Source organism: Zalophus californianus, chromosome 3, assembly GCF_009762305.2.
Source record: "Zalophus californianus isolate mZalCal1 chromosome 3, mZalCal1.pri.v2, whole genome shotgun sequence".
Taxonomy (NCBI): Eukaryota; Metazoa; Chordata; class Mammalia; order Carnivora; family Otariidae; genus Zalophus; species Zalophus californianus.
This window is the reverse complement of record NC_045597.1, coordinates 95,449,337-95,473,204: the sequence shown is the minus strand read 5'-3', so window position 1 is coordinate 95,473,204 and position 23,868 is coordinate 95,449,337. Positions and strand designations below refer to the sequence as shown.

The 23,868-nt window shown below is 40.3% G+C and overlaps 1 protein-coding gene across 5 annotated transcripts in view; it reads left to right on the top strand.

The window, feature by feature from the left end:
* Window positions 1-21,656, top strand: part of INSIG2 (insulin induced gene 2) — a 61,341-nt gene extending 39,685 nt beyond the window's left edge. For 4 of the 5 annotated variants that reach the window (XM_027589131.2, XM_027589132.2, XM_027589133.2 and 1 more), the window contains one exon: window positions 18,134-21,656. In XM_027589131.2, the coding sequence (XP_027444932.1) occupies window positions 18,134-18,277 (144 nt within the window). In that variant the 3' untranslated portion in view covers window positions 18,278-21,656. Of the gene's footprint in view, window positions 1-16,309; window positions 16,398-18,133 lie in introns of all 5 variants that reach the window. The other variant, XR_003519075.2, reaches the window with a different exon arrangement.
* Window positions 21,657-23,868: the final 2,212 nt, after the last annotated feature.

Here is a 23,868-nt window from a genome sequence, read left to right as displayed (position 1 = left end):
GTTTGGAATTTGGGGACTTCAGTCGCTGAGACTGGGTCAGCATCTTCTCCTTGTCCAGATTTTGGGTCTGGCAAATTCCTGCTTGTACTTAACTCCCAGCTTCAAAGTCACTGCCCCTGGGGAGCCTGGCTGGCCCTTCCAGGACCCCTGGACTCTGCAGTCGAAGCCACCACGTGGCATTTCTCTCTGTCTCTCTCCCTTTTTCTGATATCTATTCTACTCTGTGAGCTCTCTAGAGACAAGGGCCACTCAGGATCCATCTCAGTATCTCCCAGGCCTAGCACGGCACTGGCAGGTGAAGGCACAGGACCCAAACCGAACAAACTGTGGTTCCTTTGGTGGGTGATGGGCTCACAGAGTGGCAGGTGACACGGGCCATCGGCAGAGGAGCGCTGTGTGGGCGGCCAGTGGCCAGGCCTCCTGGCTCCTGCCTGGTCCCACTGTTGAAGTTCCTGGGCATTGTTCCTCACTTCTTCCCTGGGACTCTCAACCCTTCCCCATGGGGGCCACAATAGCACCTCTGCTGGAAAGCTAGGCACAGCTCCTCCCTCCAGCTTTCCAGCACCCATCTCGACCTCCATCTCCAAACCAAGATCCTCAGAGTCTGAGGTGGTTTCGCTGTAGGGAGCCAGGAGTGGCTGCAAGTGTAATGAGTCCACCCCCCAGCTTGACAAATGGGGAAGAAAAAAAAAAGAGAAAGGCTAAAGGCTGCCAACCACTTTTTGAGCCTTCATGATAGGTGTATACCCCGAAACTCTATGGTATGGATTGATATAAGGCAAGAACAGTGCCTTGTATTCAAAATACCCATATCTTCTCCCCAAAGTCTGGCCCTCCACAGAATACCAGTCTCATTGACCTCAGCCAGGAGCTGTGCACCCCGTCCAATCGTGAGGAAAATGTGTGGCAAGGCTCTGGACCATGAACAAGGCACCGGCTCTTTCTGAAATGGTCAGAGCCCGTTAGCAATGGATACTGCAGTGAAGAGTTCAGTTTTCAGGGCTAACCACTGTGGAAGGACAGATGATTTTAAGCAGGTTGGGAAGTTTATTCACTAACCTTTCGAGCCTTGACTGGCCTGCCAAAGTTGCCCATGTCGCTGAGCTCTGCCTTGAATTATTTCTATGGTTCCCACATCTTTGAGAAACTCCTCGAGATTCAGATCTTGAGTTATGTTGGTTCAGGTCCTCTAAGAAGCAGACACCAACACAGTGTTACACATGCATGAAAGAGATTTATTGGGGAGGGGGGGGAATGCCTGTGAAGGAAGAAAAGGTAGGAAGCCAGAGTCTTCAGACAGAGATACAGGTCTGACATCTCTGAAACGAGGTAGGAGGAAGGGAGAGTGGGCAGCAGGAGTGTTGGGCCGCAGGGCCGTCCTCAGAAAGTCTCAACCAGACCAATGAGGAATCCTCAAGCCAAAGGTGTTTTGAAACTCCCGTGTCTGTAGGAATGGGCCTGCATGAACGCCTTGGCTATGTTCAGCCTTTGGCTGGGAGCGGCCCGGGGGAAGTGTGGCAGGAACACGAGGGTGAATCAGAAGGTCGGCAGCTGGAGCTGTCAGTCAGTTACGTTTCCCAGAGCTGGAGATCTGGGCACAGTTTCTTCCCCATCACCCCCCTGGGTGGGGGCATCCGATGATCTCTCGCAGATCGTCGAAAGCCTCTTAGCCACTGGTCAGCTTTCTGTGTTGGGTACGTGGATCCAACCTTCTTATTCCTTCCGGGATCTCCCACTCCAAATAAGGAGGGTTGACAGGATCTTGGAAGTCCAAAAATGATAAATATCCAGCATAAAAAGAACTTTGTGAAAGGTGTTGTAATTCTTCCCATACCAAAAAAAAAAAAAAAAACTTTCTTAGCCAAAAGAGTTCAGAAAACACCTGTTTTTAAACAGTGTTAAACAGATTTCCAGGATTTCTTACAGCTCTTACCAGGTTGATATATATTTTGAGTCTTCAAGGGAACAAAACAGCGTGTAGAGTTTGTCAAATTTATATGACCATTGACTGCCCTTCCACCCCCAAATTTTATGATATTTTTTAGAGTATCTTATGAGACATGCTCTTGGAAATGCTGAACACACTGTGTATCTCCTGTGTATCCCTCCAGAGCCGCTCCCCAGCCTTCCCCACCCTGCTCTGTGCCCACGAGGCTGACCTTCCTGGACAGCGGCCCTCCCTTGTGCTTTCTCAAGCTTGTCCAAAGTAGAACTTTGGGATGATGGAAATACTCTGCGTCCGTGCTGTCTGTAGGGAGAGCCATTAGCCATATATGGCTATTGAGCACTTGAACTGTGGCTAATAGGACAAAGGACCTGAATTTTAAATTTTAATTAGTTTAAATAGCTACATATGCCTAGTGGCTCCTGTCCTAGACAGCAGGGTTCTAGATTTTGGCTTGGGTTTGACCAATAAGAAGCACCAGCGGGAGACGCGGGGGTAGAAGGAGAATAAAAAAGTTATTGATTTCCCTGGCCCCCTCCTGGTGCGGGTTGGCCGAATCTTCTAACAAAAGTCTCAGCTCTGGTCAGACAGCCCTTTATTCTGACACCAGTTCCAGTGTGTGTGGGTTTTTTTTTCCCCACACAAAGCAATTCTCCAACAATTCAGCTGAATTCTGACTATTTCCTGGAGATAGCGATGGATCCCCCAGGTTAAGGGCACAGTCCTATGAGACTGTCCCCTCCTCCTACTTCAGATGCTAACTGAAAGTTCAAGCTGTGACCTGCGCTTCCTACCCATCGGCTCTAGACCAGAGGTTCCAACAACCTCCTCTTTGGGTTTGATTAATTTGCTAGAACTGCTCACTGAGAGAAACTCAAAGAAACATTTTACTGACTAAAGTTATTATAAGTGATAGGATTCAGGAACAGCCAGATGGAAGAGATGCATAGAGTGAGGTGTGAAGAGAAAGGGGTGTTGAAGTTTCCATGCTCTCCCAGCACCTCCCACAAATTCACCTCCCTGAAAGCTCTCCACACCTGTCCGCTTAGGTTTTTGTGGAGGCTTCGTTACATAAGCATGATTGATTAAAAAATTGGCCACTGGCAACCAACCTCCAGGTGCTCTCCCCGCCACACACAAAGGTCAGTGGGTGGGACTGAAAGTTCCAACCTTCTAACCAGGTTGTTGGTCCTCCTGGCAACCAGCCCCTCATCCTCAAGAGCTTTCCAAAAGTCACCTCAATAGCTTAATTCAGATGTGGTTGGAAGGGCTGGAAGGGGTTTGCTGTGACTCTCAGGACATCTTTACTGCTTTTATCACTTCGGAAATTCCCAGGGTTTTAGGAGTTGTGTGCCAGAAATGGGGACAAAGACTGAATACCTATTTCTCGTTATAAATCACAATATACATGGGGCTCCTGGGTGGCTCAGTTGCTTAAGCGTCTGACTCTTGGTTTTGGCTCAGGTCATGATCTCAGGGTGGTGAGATCGAGTCCCACATCGGGAGTCGAATTGGGATTCTCTCTCTCCCTCTGCCCCTCCCACCATGTGCGTGCACGCTCTCTCTCTTTTTCTCTCTCTCAAATAAATAAATCGCAATATCCACAGCCCTCTCCATACAGCCACCATCTACCAGGTTCAGCAGACACTTCCACCACTTTGAGGCTGTGCATGGTTGGCAGGCTACTGCGCCAACCTTGTAGGTTTCTCCGTGTCCCCTGCCTACACAATTATAAATAGTCCTGTGAAGTTCTGCTCAATTGCTCAGGTTGAGCATGTCATCTCTTTCCTGCCAGGACCCTGCCTGGAGCACTGATGTAAAACTGGTGGGTTTTAATTCTGAAAAATATGTATCATGTAGTAATAGTGAAGAAATCAGAAAACATTTATGATGAGGATGAAAAATCCTTGCCCCAAACACTCCTTGCCCCTCCACCCAAGACACAGAGGCAAGAACCTCAAAACCCTTTCTGTTTTTACTTTGAATGATTTCTTCCAATACCTCAAAATAATACGCTAAGGCCACTATTAGGGCTCAGTGGACTCGAGACATCATCGGTGCCTCTTGCAGGGCTGAATGAGAATTTCTGTCACTTACATCACCCCTTCCTATCTCCTTCCAAATTTTGATCGTTATAGTAGTATTTTTAGCTTCTTCTACTGGTTGCCATATAGCTTTAAATAATATATACTTAAATTTCTAATTCTTGTTCTATTGCTTTCAACTGTGTCTCTTAACCTTTCATTTTGCAAAATGAAGGCAATGCCTTTTCAATCCTCTCTTCTTCTCTCCTCCCTTTTCCTCTCCCTGCTTCTGTCCAGCTATGTCTTTCTTTTTTACATCATCATTGTGGATAATATTTACCTTGTGCTTTGTAACAACTAAGTTTTCTATGCTTTGTCTATGAATTTTTTTAAAGATTTTATTTATTAATTTGAGAGAGAGAGCCAGCACAAGTGGGGTGAGGGGTAGAGGGAGAAGCCGACTCCCTGACGCAGGGCTCGATCCCAGGACTCCGGGTTCATGACTTGAGCTGAAGTCAGATACTTTACCAACTGAGTCACCCAGGTGCACATGTCTATGCATGTTTTGAAAAACTAAAAGCCAATCATCATTTACATTATGTCAGTATGGTCTAGGGCAGAACAAAGCAGCATGCATTTTCTCTTTTTCTAAGTTTTTTTCTTTTAATTCCAGTATAGTTTCTTCTTATACAGAGTTATATTAGTTTCAGGTGTATAATATCTGATTCAACACTTCTATACATTACTCAGCACTTACCATGGTAAGTGATTCTTAATCCCCATCCCCTACCTCACCCATCCCCCACCCACCTCCCCTCCGGTGACCAGCAGTTTGTTCTCTATCTTAAGACTCTTTCTTGATCTCTCTCTCTCTCTCCTTAGCTTATTTGTTTTGTGTCCTGAATTCCACATATAAGTGAGAAACCCTACAGTATTTGTCTTTCTCTGATTGACTTATTTCACTTAGCATTATACTCTCTAGCTCCATCCATGTTGTTGCAAATGGCAAGATTTCATTTTTTATGGCTAAATAATATTCCATTGTGTGTGTATGTGATATGTGTGTGTGTGTGTGTGTGTGTGTGTGTGTGTGTATCACATCTTATCCATTTATCTATTGATGGACACACTTGGGCTGCTTCTATAATTTGGCTATTATAAATGTTACAATAGACATAGGGGTACATGTATCCCTTTGAATTAGAGTTTTTTTATTTTGGGGTTAAATATCCAGTAGTGCAGTTACTGGATCGTAGGGTAGTTCTATTTTGAATTTCTGAGGAACCTTCATACTGTTCTCCACAGTGGCTGCACCAGTTTGCATTCCCACCAACAGTGCATGAGGGTTCCTTTTTCTCCACAATCCTCGCCAACACCTGTTGTTTCTTGTGTTGTTCATTTTAGCCATTCTGACAGGTGTGAGGTGATATCTCATTGTGGTTTTGATTTGCATTTCCCTGTGATGAGTGATATTGAGCATCTTTTCATGTGTCTGTTGTCCATCTGTATATTTTCTTTGGAGAAATGTCTGTTCACGTCTTCTGCCCATTTTTCACCAGATAATTTGTTTTTCGGGTGTCGAGTCATGTAAGTTCTTTATAGATTTTGGATAACTAACCCTTTATTGGATACGTCATTTGCAAATATATTCTCCCATTCGGTAGGTTGCCTTCTATTTTTGTTGATTGTTCCCTTTGCTGTGCAGAAGCTTTTTATTTTGATGTAATCCCAATAGTTTATTTTTGCTTGTATTTCCCTTGCCTCAGGAGACAAATCTAGGAAGAAGTTGCCATGGCCGATGTCAGAGAAATTGCTGCCCATGCTGTCTTCTAGGATTTTTATGGTTTCAGGTCTCACATTTAGATCTTGAACCCACTTTAAGTTTATTTTTTGTATGGTATAAGAAAGGGGTTCAGTTTCATTCTTTTGCATGTAGCTGTCAAGTTTTCCCAACACCATTTGTTGAAGAGATATTTTCCCATTAGCATGCATTTTCTCTTTTCCAGGTCCAATGTCATGGTGCTTTGCCAGTCAAAAGGGAGCATACCTGGCATCAGAGTCAAATGTACTTTTCCTCCCTCTCAAACTTGCTTTACTTTGTGTGGTTTTCTATTTAGACCATGACTATTTTGCACAAATTTTATTTCCTCAAGTTTTGATTCTTTTCCTTATAAAGAGAAAAACGCATATTCTCATATGCCTATGTTTCAAATATCAACCTGCTCCATAGTCATTTAATTAATTTCTTAGAATCCTTTTCACTTTTCCTCTTCAAGGCAATATTCTTGAAACTCGGTGATTTTTTCCAATTGCTTTCAAGACCTGTGGCCCACTTCGTAACCGGGGCTCCTTTTCCCTGGAATCCTGGTTGCTCTACAGTTTTCTATATTCCACAGTTACCCCCTTTCTTGGTTTTGCCCACTCGCCCCTCCCCACTCTCTTTTTTGGGAGCACATCCTTAGGTAAATGCTTTCGAAGAAAATGGATGTGTGAGGCAAAATATTCTGAACATGTGAGGGTCTGAAAGCGATGTTCTTTTTCTTGTTTTTAAGCTGGACATAGAAGTCTAGGTCCAAAATAATTTTACCTTCATATTCTGAAGCCAGTGTCTTCCAGGGTCCTTTACTGCTGATGAGAAGTCTGATCCATTTTGATTGAAATGCCCTTACAATTCCTGATTTGTAGTCCTCCCCACCCCCACTGAGATCTCAGAAACACTTTCCTGGGTTGATTTGGTATTTCATCATGGTGTGTCCAGAATTTAGTCTTCTTTTAATTAATTCTGATCAATATTTGTGTTTCCCTTCAGCTCTTGGAATTATTTTATTGTCTCTTTGATAACTGTCTTCCCTACTTTCTTATTGCTTTCTGAACTTCTCTTAATTGGCTATTAAACCTACCACATTTATCCTTCGTGCCTCCTTCTTATTCTCTTATCATTCTTCCTCTGTCATTTTGCTCAACGTTACAGGAAATTTCCTCAATTACATCTTCTTATCTTTCTATTAAAATTTTTTAGTTTTGGGGGCACCTGGCTGGCTCCGTTGGCAAGGCGTGCAACTCTTGATCTCAGGGTTGTGAGTTGGAGCCCCATGTGGGGTGTAAAGATGACTTAAAAATAACATCTTTAAAAAAATATTTTTTAGTTATTATTTTTTAAAATTTGGGGATTTAATTTCCCAGAAATATTCACCATTTTTTCATTTGCATTTAAAGAAAAAAAATCCTGGCTTCCTGGTTTTCCCTTCTGGATATAAAGTCTTTTCAAGTCTCCGGTTTCTTGAATTCTGTATAGTGTGCTTTTCTATTTTTCCCCTCAAGTCTCTTAGTTGTCCATTAATTTTTAAGAATGAATAAATAGAAATGCTGTTTTATGATGTGTTTGTTTATCTTTTCCTTTTAAATGTTTGTTCATATTTAAGTGTCAACTCATTTTTAGGAATGAAGAATAGCAATGCTGTCAGTTTCTGTGTCTGGGGACTTGTCATATCAACTGGCAAGCTTCTCTCTAGGGTACTCCTGAACAAGAAAACCTTACTTTAGGATGTCAATACTCACACCAAACAAAATAATTAATATCTTCAGAGGGAAAAACTTAATTTTTTTTGGCTGGGGTTCAGGCTGAGGTCCTGCCTATAAGACGCACTCCTTTCTCCACTCTCCTCCATTGTCACTCACCTCATGCACTCAGGGCCGCAGATACCTCTGTTCTGGTTTATCTGTTGACGTACTGACATTCTGTCAAATGTGTTTTGTCTTCCTGAAATCTGTCAACAATTTCTTCTTCAGAGATGGCGCTCCTCCTATTCTCTTCACTATTATTGATTTTATTATTAGAAAATTCCATTCTATCATTTTGAAAGGATCTCGGGAAGGGGGGAGGCAAATTCTTGGCCTCAGTTCACCATCTTGAAATAGAAGCCCCTGAAATATCACTTAGGCAGTCCACGACATGCAGTCAGAGAGTGTCACCTCAAGGCTTTGACTGTGATGCCTTTATGAAAAAAAGAAAACAAAAACAACCCAAAACAGGTATTTTTGTTGAAGAACTCTTCCCAGCCGGAACTTATTTATTCTGAGCTTTTACTTGGCAGTGTTGTGTTGCAGGTGACATAGTAGGTCTTCAGTAAATATCTGTTAAACAAATAAGTGAATGAGTGAACAAATGAATGATTAAACCACTGGCTCAGTTGGTAGAGCATGCGACTCTTGATCTCAGGGCCCTGAGTTTAAGCCCCATAGTGGGCATGGAGCCTACTTTAAGAATAAATAAATAAATAAAATGAACCACCAATTAATAACAGTATAAGGAAGTAGATAATATGTATGTTCAGTCAAAAAAATAAGTGGAATGATTTACACATTTGTGCCTTCTATTTTTCGATACATTATCTTAGAGATATAGATAGTAATGCAAACAGACTGACTTTTTAAATGAATGTCAATAAATGTGTACAATTAAATAATGTTGACCTTTAAGACAAGTGTCCTGAAAGTTACACCTTTATTCTGAGGATACTACTGATGAACATTTTTGGGAGGTTCTGGTTTGACCTTCCCTTTGGATTCTGTGTTCCTTCCATCCATCCTTCCTTCCCTCTTTCCTTCCTTCCTTCCTTCCTTCCTTCCTTCCTTCCTTCCTTTGTTGCCTCAGTGGGGGAAATCTTTAGTCTTTGAGACATATTTTATTTTTTAAAATATAGCTAAATGCTACTTTGAATATATTTTTTAGATCAGAATGAATGATGCATTATTTTTGTGGTCAAAAACATGTGATAAGGCAGATCTCAAATGGGGTTATAACTAGATTATGAATAAAAAACCCCCAAGAGGAGGTCCTTTTGTTTTGTTTTGTTTTGTTTTGTTTTTTTGTAAGCAATAGCAGAAGCTTTTTAAGAAGTATATACTTTTCCAAGGCGCCCAATATAAAGAGGGTAACATTCACACCAACGTACAAAATGAAACTCACTGCTTTATAACCACCCACCATGCATTGTCTTCATTTCTATTTATGATAATGATTACCGTGAGGTTGATAATAATGGTAGCTGTCATTAATAAGTGCCTACTGTGCAAAGCCAGAAGCTTCATATGCATGATTCATTCAGTTGGGTTATGACCCCCATTTTTACAGATGAGGAAACTATAACTCAGAAATTTTGTTTAATTCCAAGATACTCAGCTAGGAAATGACAGAGCTTAAGTGCATAATTGGGTCTGTCAAACCCTAGTGCTGAGTTCGTCCACCTCCCAATTTTACTTGGACAAGTATTCTCTTTCCTATATGAGGAATCTAAGCCAGTTGACCAAGGTGACAAGATTAGGTCGTTCGGTTCCAGGGTCCCAGCCTAGTAGTCTGTCCATAGCTCTCTCCTCTTCACCCTTCCTTGACAAAATCCCACTAGGCCAATGGTGAGCTCCTCAGCCAATGTCTGTGTGGCAAGGCACGGCTCTCATGCATGCTCTTGAATGGGGACGCAGAGTGAGTCTTCTGTGTACCTGTGCCCAGCGTCTTGCAGAGAGGTGAGAGGTAAGAAGCACCCTGGTCGTGTTGGTTCAAGAGGTTTGCCTAGTGTCCTGGCAAGTTTTTTTTTTTTTTAAAGATTTTATTTATTTATTTGAGAGAGAGAGAATGAGAGATAGAGAGCACGAGAGGGAAGAGGGTCAGAGGGAGAATCAGACTCCCTGCTGAGCAGGGAGCCCGATGCAGGACTCGATCCTGGGACTCCAGGATCATGACCTGAGCCAAAGGCAGTCGCTTAACCAACTGAGCCACCCAGGCACCCGTTCTGGCAAGTTTTGTTTTGCCTAGTTTTCTGTGTGGTTATGAACCTTGATCGTGTTCTAACCTGAGCTATTGGTTAAGCCTCTGGCTCTAGCTTTTATCTCTTTGGCTGCTGAATTAGACCTTTTCTCTTCTTATCAAAGCTCAGCTAGGACAAAGTTTCTTGGGCTGTTTCTCTGGAGGTTTGGGCATCCCTTTGGAGTTGCCAGAAGTTTAGGCAAATGGGATGTGGAGGCAGTCTTCTTACTCCAGATATGCCCAGGTGATCAAAAGTTATGGTTAGACTAGTCTAGTTCCTGAAATGTGGGGCATAGGATGATACCCAAGGGCAAATCTGATCATGAAGGGAGACAAGAAGCCGGAAAAATGATTCCAGAAATTTCTGAACAGTGTGTGTGTGGGGGGGTGGGGGTGGGGGGGTGTGCTGATGATTGCCATAATTCAAGAATCTGAGGGCTGAGACTGGCAAGTGAATGCTAACCAAAGGTCCCAGTTGTGTTAAAATTTGTCTTATATCCAGGGGTAACCAGTGCCCTGAATAAGAGGGCTGTGGGACCCAAGAAATCAGAAGTTGGCAGGCCTTGATACTACCTGACATCACTGCAGGGGGTCTGGAGGATCAGCCCTTGAGCATTGGACAACCAAACTGTATTTGGAAATTCTGCTGGTTAGTGAACTGAAGGCTCTTCATACACTGACCCATTCGTTTCCCATTGGTTAAGGGTTAAGGCAATCTTCAGATGGCTGGATGCTTATTCTGAACACCAGGTGTAGTGCTAGCTTAGAAAGGGGTTGAAAACAATTAGCACCATCAAATTTCTGAGGAAGTCCAAAGTACCCTATTCAGTGCCCAGCTGAGTAAAAGTGTGTTGTGCCTAAGTCTTTTTGAGGTGGGAGAATATAAATCTATATAAATATTAAAATATAGCTATGACTTTCTGGGTGATCAGACAGTGTATAAAAGGACTATGAATTGGTTGCAGATTTGTAGATTTTCCTAATGAACTATGGATCCATTCTCTTTTCCAGGGGATCACATTCCTACTCCGTAACTCAGCAAAAGGTCTCATTTAGGCTGAATTCTTCTATAAAAGGTCTCCTTACTTGAGCTGTGGCTATCTTGACTATGGTCATCATTACCCATTAGGACTGTGGGCCAGATGTTTTTCTTTCACAACATCCAAAAGGCTTCTTTTCTGAGGACTTCGTAAAGTCAAGGGGAAATATTGAGTCAAGAGGAATCAAACCCATACTGTGGAGGAACCCTGGATGGTTTACCAACAATGACCCTGAGACAAGCACTCGCATGCAGTTAACGAGATGCAGATGTAACAGCGGGGTCTGGGGCTGAACTGCCCACTGTGCTTCCCGGGATCCTGTGTAATTCTTGGTTGCCTCTCTTGAATTTTCTTCCTTATTCAGCATGGATCTGGGGCAGTCCACAGGGCTGGTCACCTCCTTCTGTAAAGGTTGATACACTTTCTGCACAGGCTTCTCATCTGGCTGTAATTGCTTGAGATCTGTATTGGGAATGCATTAGTCCGCCATGATCCAGAACTCTCGCTGTGATTGCTCCCATCAGTCACACACAGTGCTGAGTGAACTCCGTTAACTGCCACTGCCTGCTGCAACTATGCAGAGTAGTCTTCTGGTGCATGGGCCTGCTGCAGCAAGATTTTGTAGAACTCCCTAACTTTGGGCAGGAACAAGTCCTGTGTTGGGCGCCATCTTGAAAATCTCCCATTAGTCAAAAAAAGAAAAAAGAAAAAAAAGTTTTTTTCTTTTTTCTGGTGACTTCCTGCATTTCTTTTTTTTTAAGATTTTATTTATTTATTTGAGAGAGAGAGAGAAATAGCGACAGAAAGCATGAGTGGGGAGGAGAGAGAGAAGCAGGCTCCCCTCTAATTTAAATATTACCTGGGACTCTAACCATTCTGTGATGCCAAATCGTGGCATCACATGGACTATTTGGTCATATTGTGCCCATTTGTAAGTGAACTCCTTGGAGGAATTTACTCCCACATTATCATTCAAATGATGGCATTACTGGGTTGTGTAATGCATTCTTTGCTTCTTCCTAGCTTCTAGTGGTTGCTGGAAATCCTTGGAAATTCTTGGCTTATAGCTGAATCACTGTTATTGCTGCCTCGGTCTTCACACGTCTGTTTTTCCTTTGGGTGTCTGTATCTGTGTCTTCACCTGGCTTTCTTCAAGGGCACCAGCCATTGGATGTAAAGCCCACCCTAATCCAGTCTGACCTCATCTTAACTAATCACATCTGCAAAGACCCTATTTCCAAATAAGGTCACATGTTGAAGTTCTGGGTAGACATGAATTGGCGGGTGGGGTACTAGGCAACCCAGTATACTGATGGGTCACTGGATGATGGACCCATTCCCCTTTCAGGCACTCCATATCTGCTCCCTAACTGGGGCTTTTGTAAGAATAGAGTCCTGCAGAAGTACCTGCAATTCTCCCAATCTGAAATTTGGAGGTGTTGAGAATTTGAGTATAGTAACTGGGTTCTCTCCCTGGTACTGCTATAATTAGGTTACCTTTATTCTTCTCTGAATCATTAACTTTGAAAACTGCTGGTTCAGTCTGTGACAACCAGTGATACATCATCTTTAACCAGTCTGCACCACCATAAAAAAAAAAAAAAGCTGCTCCAGGACTAATTTATTGCTCCACGACACAAATGGTGCATCTCAAACAAACTCAGCCAATTTTAAGGATGATTTCTGGGCTGTTTAAAAAGGATTCTTCTGCCAGCTTTTTGAAAAGGTTGCTTTACAGATTACTATTTTCTGTTTCAGGACAAATCTATGAATTTGGCTGATTCATGTTAGCTATAGTGAGGCGATGTATCTCTTGTCCATAAAGCTTGAATACGCGGGTGTCAAAAGTGATTTTTCTGAAGTTAACTTTTCCCATACTTTGAGTTATCAGTTTCTGTCGTGCTGGTGTGCATTTCAGCTGAGGTTTTATTACATTGTGTTGGCAGCACATTATGTTTTTTACACATGGATTTGATTGAGAAATGAAACTGGAATAAGAATGAGGGAGCAGCAGCATCTGCTGCAAGACTCAACTATTGCCATTGTCAATCAGCCTGATTGATTAAATATGGTGGTACACATTTTTATTAAAATGAAATACTTCTCTTGAAAAAGGCCCATTATGCCCATAGATGATATGACTGTCCTGAAGAGTGTGCCCGAGGAAGAGGCCTCTTGGTGGAGTTCAATGACTGTAGATGGTTGGAACAAATAGGAGAGTTCAGATTCACTCTGGGTAATTTTGTGAATTTAAGTTATTTTTTGGTGTAGGGAAGAAGTGAACCAACAGGTTGGGGGACTAAGCCCTATGGAGGGGTTTGGGTTTGACTGGGTCCCCAGACACTGTCTCTTCATATGTTGATGTCCTATGGCCCAACTGGTTGTAAGGCATCCATATGACCCAGAATTTCTTTGAAGTAAAGGCAAACATCCTGGTCCACTAAAGGGCCACTTCCCTCATTTTCCATTCAAACCCATTTTAGCTTATTGCCATTTTATAAATCTCACAAAATGATGTACAGAGATGAGATGAGATGAGTTGAGAACGGAGACTCTTGAGAATGAGAATGTGTGGATTATTCCATTGGCTTGGATGAGGACCCAGCAAACATCATCACTCTCTGCAAAAGCCTGAAATTTGGAGTAACTTCAAAAAGGAAGTGGTGAGGGATTGGGTATTAGACCATTAAAACCCCAAAGAGGTGAAACAGGAACTGAGGACCACTCCCTGGAGGGCAAAGCACTGATTTGATTGGGCCTGTTCAGTTGTGATGTGGGTGTTTGAGTGTGCGTATGTGTTGCTGTGGTCACCCAGAAGTCCTTGGCTGGGGCTGGGTACTCCTGGAGTATTGATACTTTCCCTGGCTCAGGCCAGCCTAAATTCCAGGGAACCTGTTTAATCGTGGTCCCCAGCAAAACGTCTACTGTTGGAATCCATTTAAGACAATGATCCAAAAGGCTTTGCATTAGTGTAAAACACAGGGCTTCAGAAGAGAGCTTTTCAGAAAAATAAGTGGGCAATAAGAAAGGAAAAACCTTTGGAGTAATTCCTTTAACACACAGAATGCTTCTGCTGCAGGGCTGGTGTCAAGACTAATCTTACAGGATTGAGATATTTTCAGCTGTATCCAATTTAGGTTTCGGCTTCTTCTCACAGAGGGATTGCTTCTGAAACAATCTTTCTCACTACCCTCCCTACCCTCATCTTCTAAAGCCTGTTTGTAGATTTGGGGATTGCTAACAGATTTTAAGAAAAACAAGAAATCTCTGAAATACCACTCAGCTAAAAGCCAAAAACAGGAACACTTGGGAACTTGACTTGTCTTTTCTTTTCCTCTTTCCTTTTCTTCCTTTCTTCCTTTCTTCCTTTCTTCCTTTCTTTCTTTCTTCCTTTCTTTCTTTCTTCCTTCCTTCCTTCCTTCCTTCCTTCCTTCCTTCCTTCCTTCCTTCCTTCCTTCCTTCCTTCCTTCCTTCCTTCCTTTCTTTCTTTCTTTCTTTCTTTCTTTCTTTCTTTTCTTTCTTTCTTTCTTTCCTTCCTTCCTTCCTTCCTTCCTTCTTTCTTTCTTTCTTTCTTTCTTTCTTTCTTTCTTTCTTTCTTTCTTTCTTTCTTTCTTTCTTTCTTTCTTCTTTTTCTTTTTTTCTTCCTTCCTTCCTTCCTTTTCTTCCTTTCTTTCCTTCTGTTCTTTCTTTTTCTTTCTTTTCTTTCTTTCTTTCTTCTTTCTTTCTTCCTTTTTCTTTCTTTCCTTCTTTTTTCTTTTTCTTTCTTTCTTTCTTACTTTCTTCCTTCCTTTCTTTCTTTCTTTCTTTCTTTCTTTCTTTCTTTCTTTTCTTTCTTTCTTTCCTTTCTTTCTTTTCTTTTTTCTTTCTTATTTTGTCAAGAGGTGACCTCCAACTCTGTCAACTTTCTCTCTGGACCCAGCCGTGAAGGATGAAAACCCCACAGAGATTTGCAGTTTTAAACTTGGAACTTCCTGTAGGATCCCTAGACCTTCTTTTAGAGTATGACCTCTGTTTATCTGGTTCTTTCTTGGCATCTTGGGTCTTATCAATGCAAATCCACAAACAGAGGCTACCAGATATATGCTGGGATAAGAATATCCAGTAAATTGTCTGGAAGCACACAGGTATCCTGGTTGTTTGGCCAGGAGTCTGAGGTTTTGCCATTATTACTGGAGGTCAGGAACATGGAGGATATCAGTACCAGATAGGCAGCACACACAGTAAGGGTCAGGCAGATATGTGGGCAAAAGCCAACCAAAGTTCAGAAGTCCGGGAAGCCACATCAGTGAGGTCAACATGACATCAATCCAAACCACTGTGTTGTAAACTGATTTAGAGACAAAATGCCTGCTGATTAAGAAAATGGGTGTCAGTCTTACTATGCCTTAATCTTTCTATATATCATTTTCCTCATCTGTAAAGCAGACTTCTTACGGAGTGATTGGAGAGATACAATGAAATAATGTTAAATCTCTTGTCTGACACACAGAAAATGCTTAACATGTAGGATTTCCGCTTTCCCATTTCTAATGTGCAGCCCTCAAAGGCAGAGCAGACATGAGTTTGAGAGGTGGTGAGCCCCCAGAGCAGATACAAAAGTGACCAGGTTGGCAGTGGAACATGGGAAGAAAGAAATGGTCCATTTGGACCCAGCCCTGAGTGGGTCAATGTTCTTATAGTAAAAAATTGGGTGGACTTGTACTAGCTGATTTTTTCCCCTCCTCAACTGCTGACAGTTTTGAAGAAGTTTTAGCTGCCCTAGTTTTGTTGCCATACTTATAGAAAAGTGCATAATCATAAGCAGACAACTCAATGAATTTTAACAACTTGAGCACACTCATGGAACCATAGCCAAATCAAGATCAGAACAATGTTAGTACCCTGAAAGCCCCCTTCCTGCACCCTTCTAGCCACTGTTCCTACTCTACTATACCTTTTGGCAGATGACACACAGAAAATGCTTAAGCCATTATTCTGACTTCTAATACCAGTGATCAGTTTTATCTGTTTTTGACTGTATATAAATAAAATCACACATACTACATGCTCTTTCATGTCTCACTTCTTTTGTTTAGCATTTGTTTGTGAGATCCATTCATACCCTGGCTTGCAAGGTTCACTCATTCCAAATACATGTCTATAGTGTTCCATAGTATGCATATATCACTAGATTCATCCTATTGTTGGTGGGCATTAGGATGTTTCCAATTTAGAGATAATATGAATAGTGCTTCTCTGAATATTCTTGGACATGTCTTTTGGTCGACCCGTGCACTCCTTTCTCTTGAGTATATCCCTAAAAATGGAATTACTGGGTCAGCTACAGTAGATGCTATCAGCTTTCCAAAGTGGCTGTACCAGTTTACTCTCCCCAGTATAATATATGCAAATTCTGGCTTCTCCACATCTTCCCCATTACTTGGTATACTCTCTGTCCTTTTGACCGTTCTGATGGGTCTAGTGTATTGTGCCATGGGTATAAATTTTCATTTTCCAGTTGACAGATGAAGTTGGGCACCTTTTCTGATTGGAAATCTGTGGCTCAAAGAAGCTAGAAGTTCTCTTCAGAGACCTACAACTATCAGGTGATTATAAATGGCAGGTCTCCTGATACTCTACGTCAACACTCTCTTTAGACTGAGGTGTGGACTTAGGCCATCATGATCAGAACGGGGGTGGTCAGTGCCTCCTCACACTCTGCATTGCCTCTCTACATCTTGAGTAGTATGGAATCATTCTGGGCCCTACACTTTAAGAAGGATGAGGATGAACGAGGGTATGTTTAGAGGGAAGTGACCAGGTCAGCAGTTGAACGAGCAAGGGGAACAGTCAGGTGAATGGGGATTGTTCAGCCTGTAAGGAGAGGACAAAGGGGGAAACAAAAAATTGTCATTTAATTGATGGAGGGCTATCTTCTGGAAGAGGGGGCAGGCTTTTGCTGTGGGACCCATGAGGCAAAGCTAAACACTATAGGAATGAAGACTGAAGATGTCAGGATGGCAAAGTTCAGCCCATCATTATCTAGTTCTTTCTTCTGGCTCAGCCTGGTGATGGCCTAAACAGTAAGGCCAGTGCAGTCCCCACACATGTTACAAATGTTCTCACCTAATTTGCATAAATTAGCTAGAACCTCTAAACAGGGGACACCTAAGAATACAAGTGGCACCTACTTCATAACGTCATTCTTCCTAACAAATATTTATGGACCCTTCCAAGCTGTAAGGCCCAGATCTGAGTTCTTCAAAAACGATGAATATGGTTATAACTGGAGGTCTTGCATATTCACTGCTGGATTCTTGAAAAATTGGTATTTGTAAAACAAAGCCAGTTGGGGCCAGAATAGGTAAACAGTCAAACAAGGAAGACAATTTAAGACCATTTTTTATATTTAGTGGGCTCAGGGTGAGTGAGAGATACTGATGGCCAGGAGTGGGGCCAAGTTTGTATGAGGCCAGTGGGGTCTGAGAGGTCTTGAAGGATACAGGAAATAATTTGATGGCTAAACAAGGGCTATTGGAAAGAAACAGGTGAGAAAGCCCGGCAAAGGAGGTAGGAGGAGTCAAGTGCAAAAGCAAAGAAGATGAGATCCTTAAGAAAGTGTGAATGGGGGGTTAGAGTGAGAGGGTCAAGGAACAAAGGGTGGGAATTATGTCAAAGGTTCTGCAAATTCATATACATATCAAATATTATCTGTAGTTTATGCATAACATCACACACACAAATGTTTATGCTGAGTTTGAAATATGCACAGATGGTTATACTGATTTAAATATCTTTTTTAAAAAGATACTGAATTCATAGTTGGTTTTATGATACATTTTTTTTCAATCAGCAGATTCTAAAAGTTAGTTTCTCACATGTTTGAGTAAAGGGGATTTTTTTTTCATTCAACAGGTTCTTACACTTGTAGCCATTGATAACTATTAGTCTTGAATATGACTATTGGTGTCGATTTACAAAAAACAGGAAATACAAAGAATTAAGTAGGAGAAAGATAGGTGAAGTCTGAAAGGGAATTTGGGTTACACTCTTATCACTCTCAGGCCTGAAAGGAATGCAGGAGCTCATATTATACATTCCCCTATTTCTGGCCAGGGTCAGACCTCCTTCACCTTCAATAGATGACAGTCTATTTTGTTCTTTATCATTATCTGGATTTGTTTCCCCCGGTTTTTGTTTTTGTTTTTTTTGAGTGGAAACCACTTCAGTAGGTACGATGGGAAATACAAAGGAAAATAAAATATATTCCTTGCTATCTGGAAAGAGAAATACAAACTTCCTTGGATCCTTCATTTTGAAATCATGTCGCTCTCTCTTCCAGGACTTCTTTACTGAATCCAAGTTTGACCTTCGAAGGACTGTCATGGAGTGTTCTCAGGATCCACATTTTCTTTCCTATGGTATCACAAAAAGATGCTTGATGCATAAAAAACAAAAAGACCAAGAGGCTAGGTGCTCTCAATAAGCCATTTCATTACTGTCGAAAGTACTATTCCAACAGCATTGGAGAAAATGTAGTAAGGACACTGATGGATCCTTGCTGGAGTCATGACGATGAGAAAGACATTCTCTCTCTCAGTCCCTCTGCACCTGTAGTGTGCATGTGCGCACACACACACACACACACACACACACACACACACACACACACACCTTGCAAACTATGCACTTGTAAAACAAGCTAATCAGTGCTGGAACAGGCAAGCAATCAAATAAATAAACAAAAGACATTTTAAAGAATGCCCCTGTTTTCTCACTGACAGGACACACATTAACTTAGCAACAGCTGCTCTGGTGGGAAGACATTTTTCTTTGGGTTGTCAACAAGTTTGATCCCCCCCCCCCAACAGCATTATCCTAGCATAGATCTAGAAAAATTCCATTGTGATATCACTATTTTAGCAGTTAACTAAATAACTGGTGTAATGCAGGAAGCATTCTCTATCCCTTTCCCAGTGGAAGGATGGGGTTATTTCACTTTTCCAAAAGGCCATGAACTCTGCACAGAGAACACTACCATCCCACAAAATAGCATACCTAGAAAGAAATTTCCCAAAGGTAATAACCTTTGAGTTGAGCTTTAAATAATGAAATCTACCACACCTTCCACCCTGGCCAGTGCATATATTGTGCTTATATAAGTAGCTTAATACATGGTTATTAACTGATTGAATTAATACACCCCAAAAAAGCATACACATATATATTTAGCATAAAGATAATGCCAGGCATATAATGAAAATGAAAGGGAAAGCATGAAGGTTATTCAAGGTTGGTAACAGGATTAGAAATGCTTCATACTGATTAAGCCAAGGAAGGTGAGGAGTTAAATTAGCCAAAAAGGATCAAAAGGCCAGATGTGTTGGGCTGAATCCAAAAGCTATTCCATGGGATTGAAGAGGGAGAGAGAGGACTGTTGTTTGGAAACAATGAGGACTAAAGAGCTCTATGATATTTAAAATCATTTATTCAAGTACTTACAAGATGCAACAAAAAACTAAGATTGCCCCAATACACAAGGAACTCACCGTCTGCTGGAAAAGATAAATGTAAAAGCACACAGACTAGAAGATGGTGAGGTAAGTGATAAAACAGAGTAGACGTAGTATTTTATATGCTTATGCAGAATGGCCATTAACCCCATCTGTCCTTAGGTAAGAAAGGGCTTCTGCTAGAGGTTAGCCAGGCAGAGGATGTGAAACAATGTTCCTGACAGAGGAAATTACATGCACAGGAGAGCCTAATAAGTTAGGGCAGTGGTTCCTAAGTATGACCACATATTAGAGCCACCTGGAGGACTTAAACACAATAGTTACCAGTTTCCACTTCTGACTATGACTGAATAGCCTGCATGAGAATATATTTCCCAACAAAGCTTATATAACGCTCTATAAAATAAAAAAGCAGCTAACTCCTTGAAGCCATTGGAGAATAATCAAAGCAGCCAGGCTTTGTGGGGCCAGAATCCCAGAGAAAAGTCAGGCTCAATATTTTCTGGTGCTTTTATTCTTAACATGTTTGTAGATTTATAAGTAGAATGGTACTGAGACTGAGCAGAAAGCACCAAATCAGCTAGTCTCATGGGACTAGCAAGACAAAAATTGGCGCTCAGGGCTACTAAGGCAGCAGGGACTTGGAAGATCAAGAGCCTGGAGAAAAGAGAATCTCAGGGAGGTGAGCCCAGTATTCTGTCTTGCTTTTATCTTGAGGCATTTGCCAATATTTCTAAGTTGTGTGGGGTAGCATAGAGAGATTATAAAGCAACACAGAACTTTCTGCAGGCTCACAGTGCTGGGTGGACAATTACTGGAGTTCGGGACACAACAAAGAAGAGGGCCTTATAAATAATAAGGCTTTCAATTAAGACCTATAAAGACTATACCCTGACACTAAATGCACTCCAAAAATGAATCAGCCCTTATGAAAACCAAAAATCAAGTCTTGAATGATCTTGGTTATTACTCAGACAAGGTGATTTTTTTCTACTTTAACTGCCAGTCAGAAGAAAATTAAAACCCCTATGTAGGAAGAGAACATAACTTAAATCCTCTATAATTTATTATACATAAGGTCCAGCTTTCAATTAAATAGCACTTGACATGCCAGGTGGAAAAACAAGAAAAAGAAACAGAATAGAAACAGACCCATAGTAATTCCAGATATTAAAATTATTTGGCACTGTCTTTAATTGTGATTAATATGTGCAAAAAGTAGATGACAAGATAGAAAATTTCACAACTGGAATCTGTCAATAAGAATGAAAAGGAATTTCTTGAATGAAAGCTGTAATAACTGAAATAAATAACTCAATAGACTTAACAGAACAATAGACATATCAAGAGAAATTATTAGAAAATTTAAGTGTAGGTTAGAAAATATCAGTTAGGTTAGAAAAATCACAAAGAGGAAAAAAGCTGAAAAACACACAATAAAGGGCATAAGAGACATCTGGGACATGGTGAAAAGTTCCAGTCATCTGTAAGTATAAATGCAGAAAGAGAAAAGAGAGACAGAATTGGGGCAGAAGCAATCTCAGAAGAGATACTCTGAGAATTTTCCAGAATTAATGAAAATCATCCAGTTACAAATTCAGTAAACACAATGAAGGCCAAATAGAGTAAATACAAATAAAGCCCTACCCAGGAACATCATAGTCAACCTGCTCAAAATCAAAGACAAAGAGAAAACCTTAAAAGATGCCATTTAAAAAAAGACATCTTATCCTTAAGGGAACAGCAAGCACTAAGACTTATAGTTGACTTTTCAACAGAAATGCTGGAAGCAAACAAAACAAACAGCAAAGGAGTTGCAGATTTATCATGCTGAAAGAAAATATTCCCCATTCTGAAATTCTATACCCAGCAAAAATATCCTGTAAAAAATCAAAATAAAATGAAGCCTTTTTATACAGCCAAGTTGAGAGAATTTGCTACCAACTGACACACTAATAGTAATATTGAAAGGAGTTCTTTAAGAAAATAATAAATGATCTCAGGTGGAAGTGCCGAAATGCAAGAAGAAATGAAGAACAGTACAAATGTAAATGTATAAATTAGATGGATATTTATTGTGTATAACAACAACTACAAAATCATGTCTTTGGGATTTAAAAATGGATAGAATTAAAATGTATGAAAATTATAGCTTAGAAGTAGAAATGTGAGTAAGTGGAGTGAAAGAATTCTAAGGTTGTTGAATTTTCTAGGAAATACTAAAAGTGTCAATCTATAGCAGACTGTAATAAATCAAGATATACATTTCTCAAAGTGTGAATCCTGAACTGGCTGCAGCAGCATCACCTGCAAACTTGTTAGAAATGTAATTTCTGGTTCCTCCCAGGCCTGCTGAAGCAGAAAATCTGAGATGAAGCCTAGAAAACTGCATTTTGGAAAGACTTCCAGATGTCTCTGGTGCATGAGAAAGTTTGAGAATCACTGCCTTAGAAGAACTACTGCCAGAATAATAAAAGAATTTATAATTAACAAGCTAATACTAATATGGGGGAGAATGGAATAATAGAAATACTTGGTTAGTCCAAAAGGAGACAATAATGGAAAAACAAACGATGAGTGAGGGAAAAGAACAACTAGGAAAGAAATCTCAGGAAACAAACTGAGGGTTGCTGGAGTGTTGGCGGGTGGGAGGGATGGGGTGGCTGGGTGATAGACATTGGAGAGGGTATGTGCTATGGTGAGCGCTGTGAATTATGAAGACTATTGAATCACAGACCTCTACCTCTGAAACAAATAATACATTATATGTTAAAAAAAAAGAAGATAGCAGGAAGGGAAAAATGAAGGGGGGGAATCGAAGGGGGAGACAAACCATGAGAGACTATGGACTCTGAGAAACAAACTGAGAGTTCTAGAGGGGAGGGGGGGATGGGTTAGCCTGGTGATGGGTATTAAAGAGGGCACGTACTGCATGGAGCACTGGGTGTTATACACAAACAATGAATCATGGAACACTACATCAAAAACTAACGATGTAATGTATGGTGATTAACATAACATAATAAAAAAAAGAAAAGAAAAGAAATAATAAGGTGGAAGATTTTAAAATCAAAATATCAGTAATTATTTTAAATATAAGTACATTAACTACTCAAAAGATGAAGATTGTCAAGTAAATGCAAAATTCAACTAAAGGCTACCCATAAAAGAGACATCTTAAATACAGATACAGAGAGATTGAAAATAAAATGATGGAAAATATATACAAGGAGACATTAACCAAAGTAACAGATGTAGTAGCTATATTCATACCAACAATGCAGACTTAAAGAGAAGCAGCAATTCTAGAGATTAATAGGGACATTTCAAAATGTTAAAAGGATCAACCTATAAGGAAGATAATAGCAATTATAAATTTTAAATAGCCTCAAAGTAAAGCAAAAAAAAAATGACAGAATTAAAGAAAAAATAGCAAAGTCTACTAACAAAATAGATTTTAACAGAGCCATTTCAATAATGGATAAAGTAAATAGATGAAATATTAGCAGAATTACAGAAAATTTGAAAAATACAACAAAAATACAACAAACCTCCTAATTGACATCCATAGATCATTGAACCCTGTAACTGCAGAATATATTTTCTTTTCAAGTTTTTATGAAATAATTACCAGACTAGACTATCAACTGAGCAATAAAACAAGTTTCAACACATTTCAGAGGACTGATATTAAATACAGAATAGATTCTCTGACCATAGTGAAGTTTGATTAAATGTAAATTAAATCCACAACTCAACGAAGAAATAAAAAATAGCAAATATTTTGAAGGGAATGATGATAAATTGTATCAGCACTTGTGGGAGACAGCTAATGCTGTGCTCCAAGAGAAATATCTATCCTTAAAATGTATGTATTAAAGAATAAGAAAGAATTAAAATCCATTAAGAAGTTAGACAAGGAATGGTAAATTAAACCCAAAATAGTAGAAAGAAGACAATAATAAAAATAAGATATGAAATTAATGAAACAAAATGAGCATATTATAGAAAAAAAATCATTAATGCTGGAAGCTTTTTCTTTGAATTGACTGAAAGAATTGATAAAGTTTCAGGAGGAACGATCATGAAGAAAAAGCGAGAGAACACAGTACCCATATGAAGATGGCATCAGTATGAAGAAATGAAGAAGAAATCTCTACAGATCCTAGAGATATTAAGAAGTAATATGATATCATGAAGATATTGTGGTAGTAAATTTGAGAATGTAAGTGGGTAAGTTTCTTGAAAAACACAACTTGCCAATTTTGTGCAAAAAACCAAAAACCAAAAACAGGAATTTTATTCTCCCATGTGTTCTAATGGATACGTATTAACCACAGTCAATGACTGTGTCAAATAACCTTAATACCTGGATTACCTATTGGTCTGCTTCTGTTGTCTCTTTCTCTTGTCTTTCCTCCTGACAAATAAAAACCTTTCCACAGAGAAAACACCAAGCCCAGCTAGCTATATCAGTGAATTCTCCCAACCATTTAAAGACAAGATAAGATGGATTATTCACAAACTCTTCCAGAGATTAGAGAAAAAAAAGAACAATTTTCAG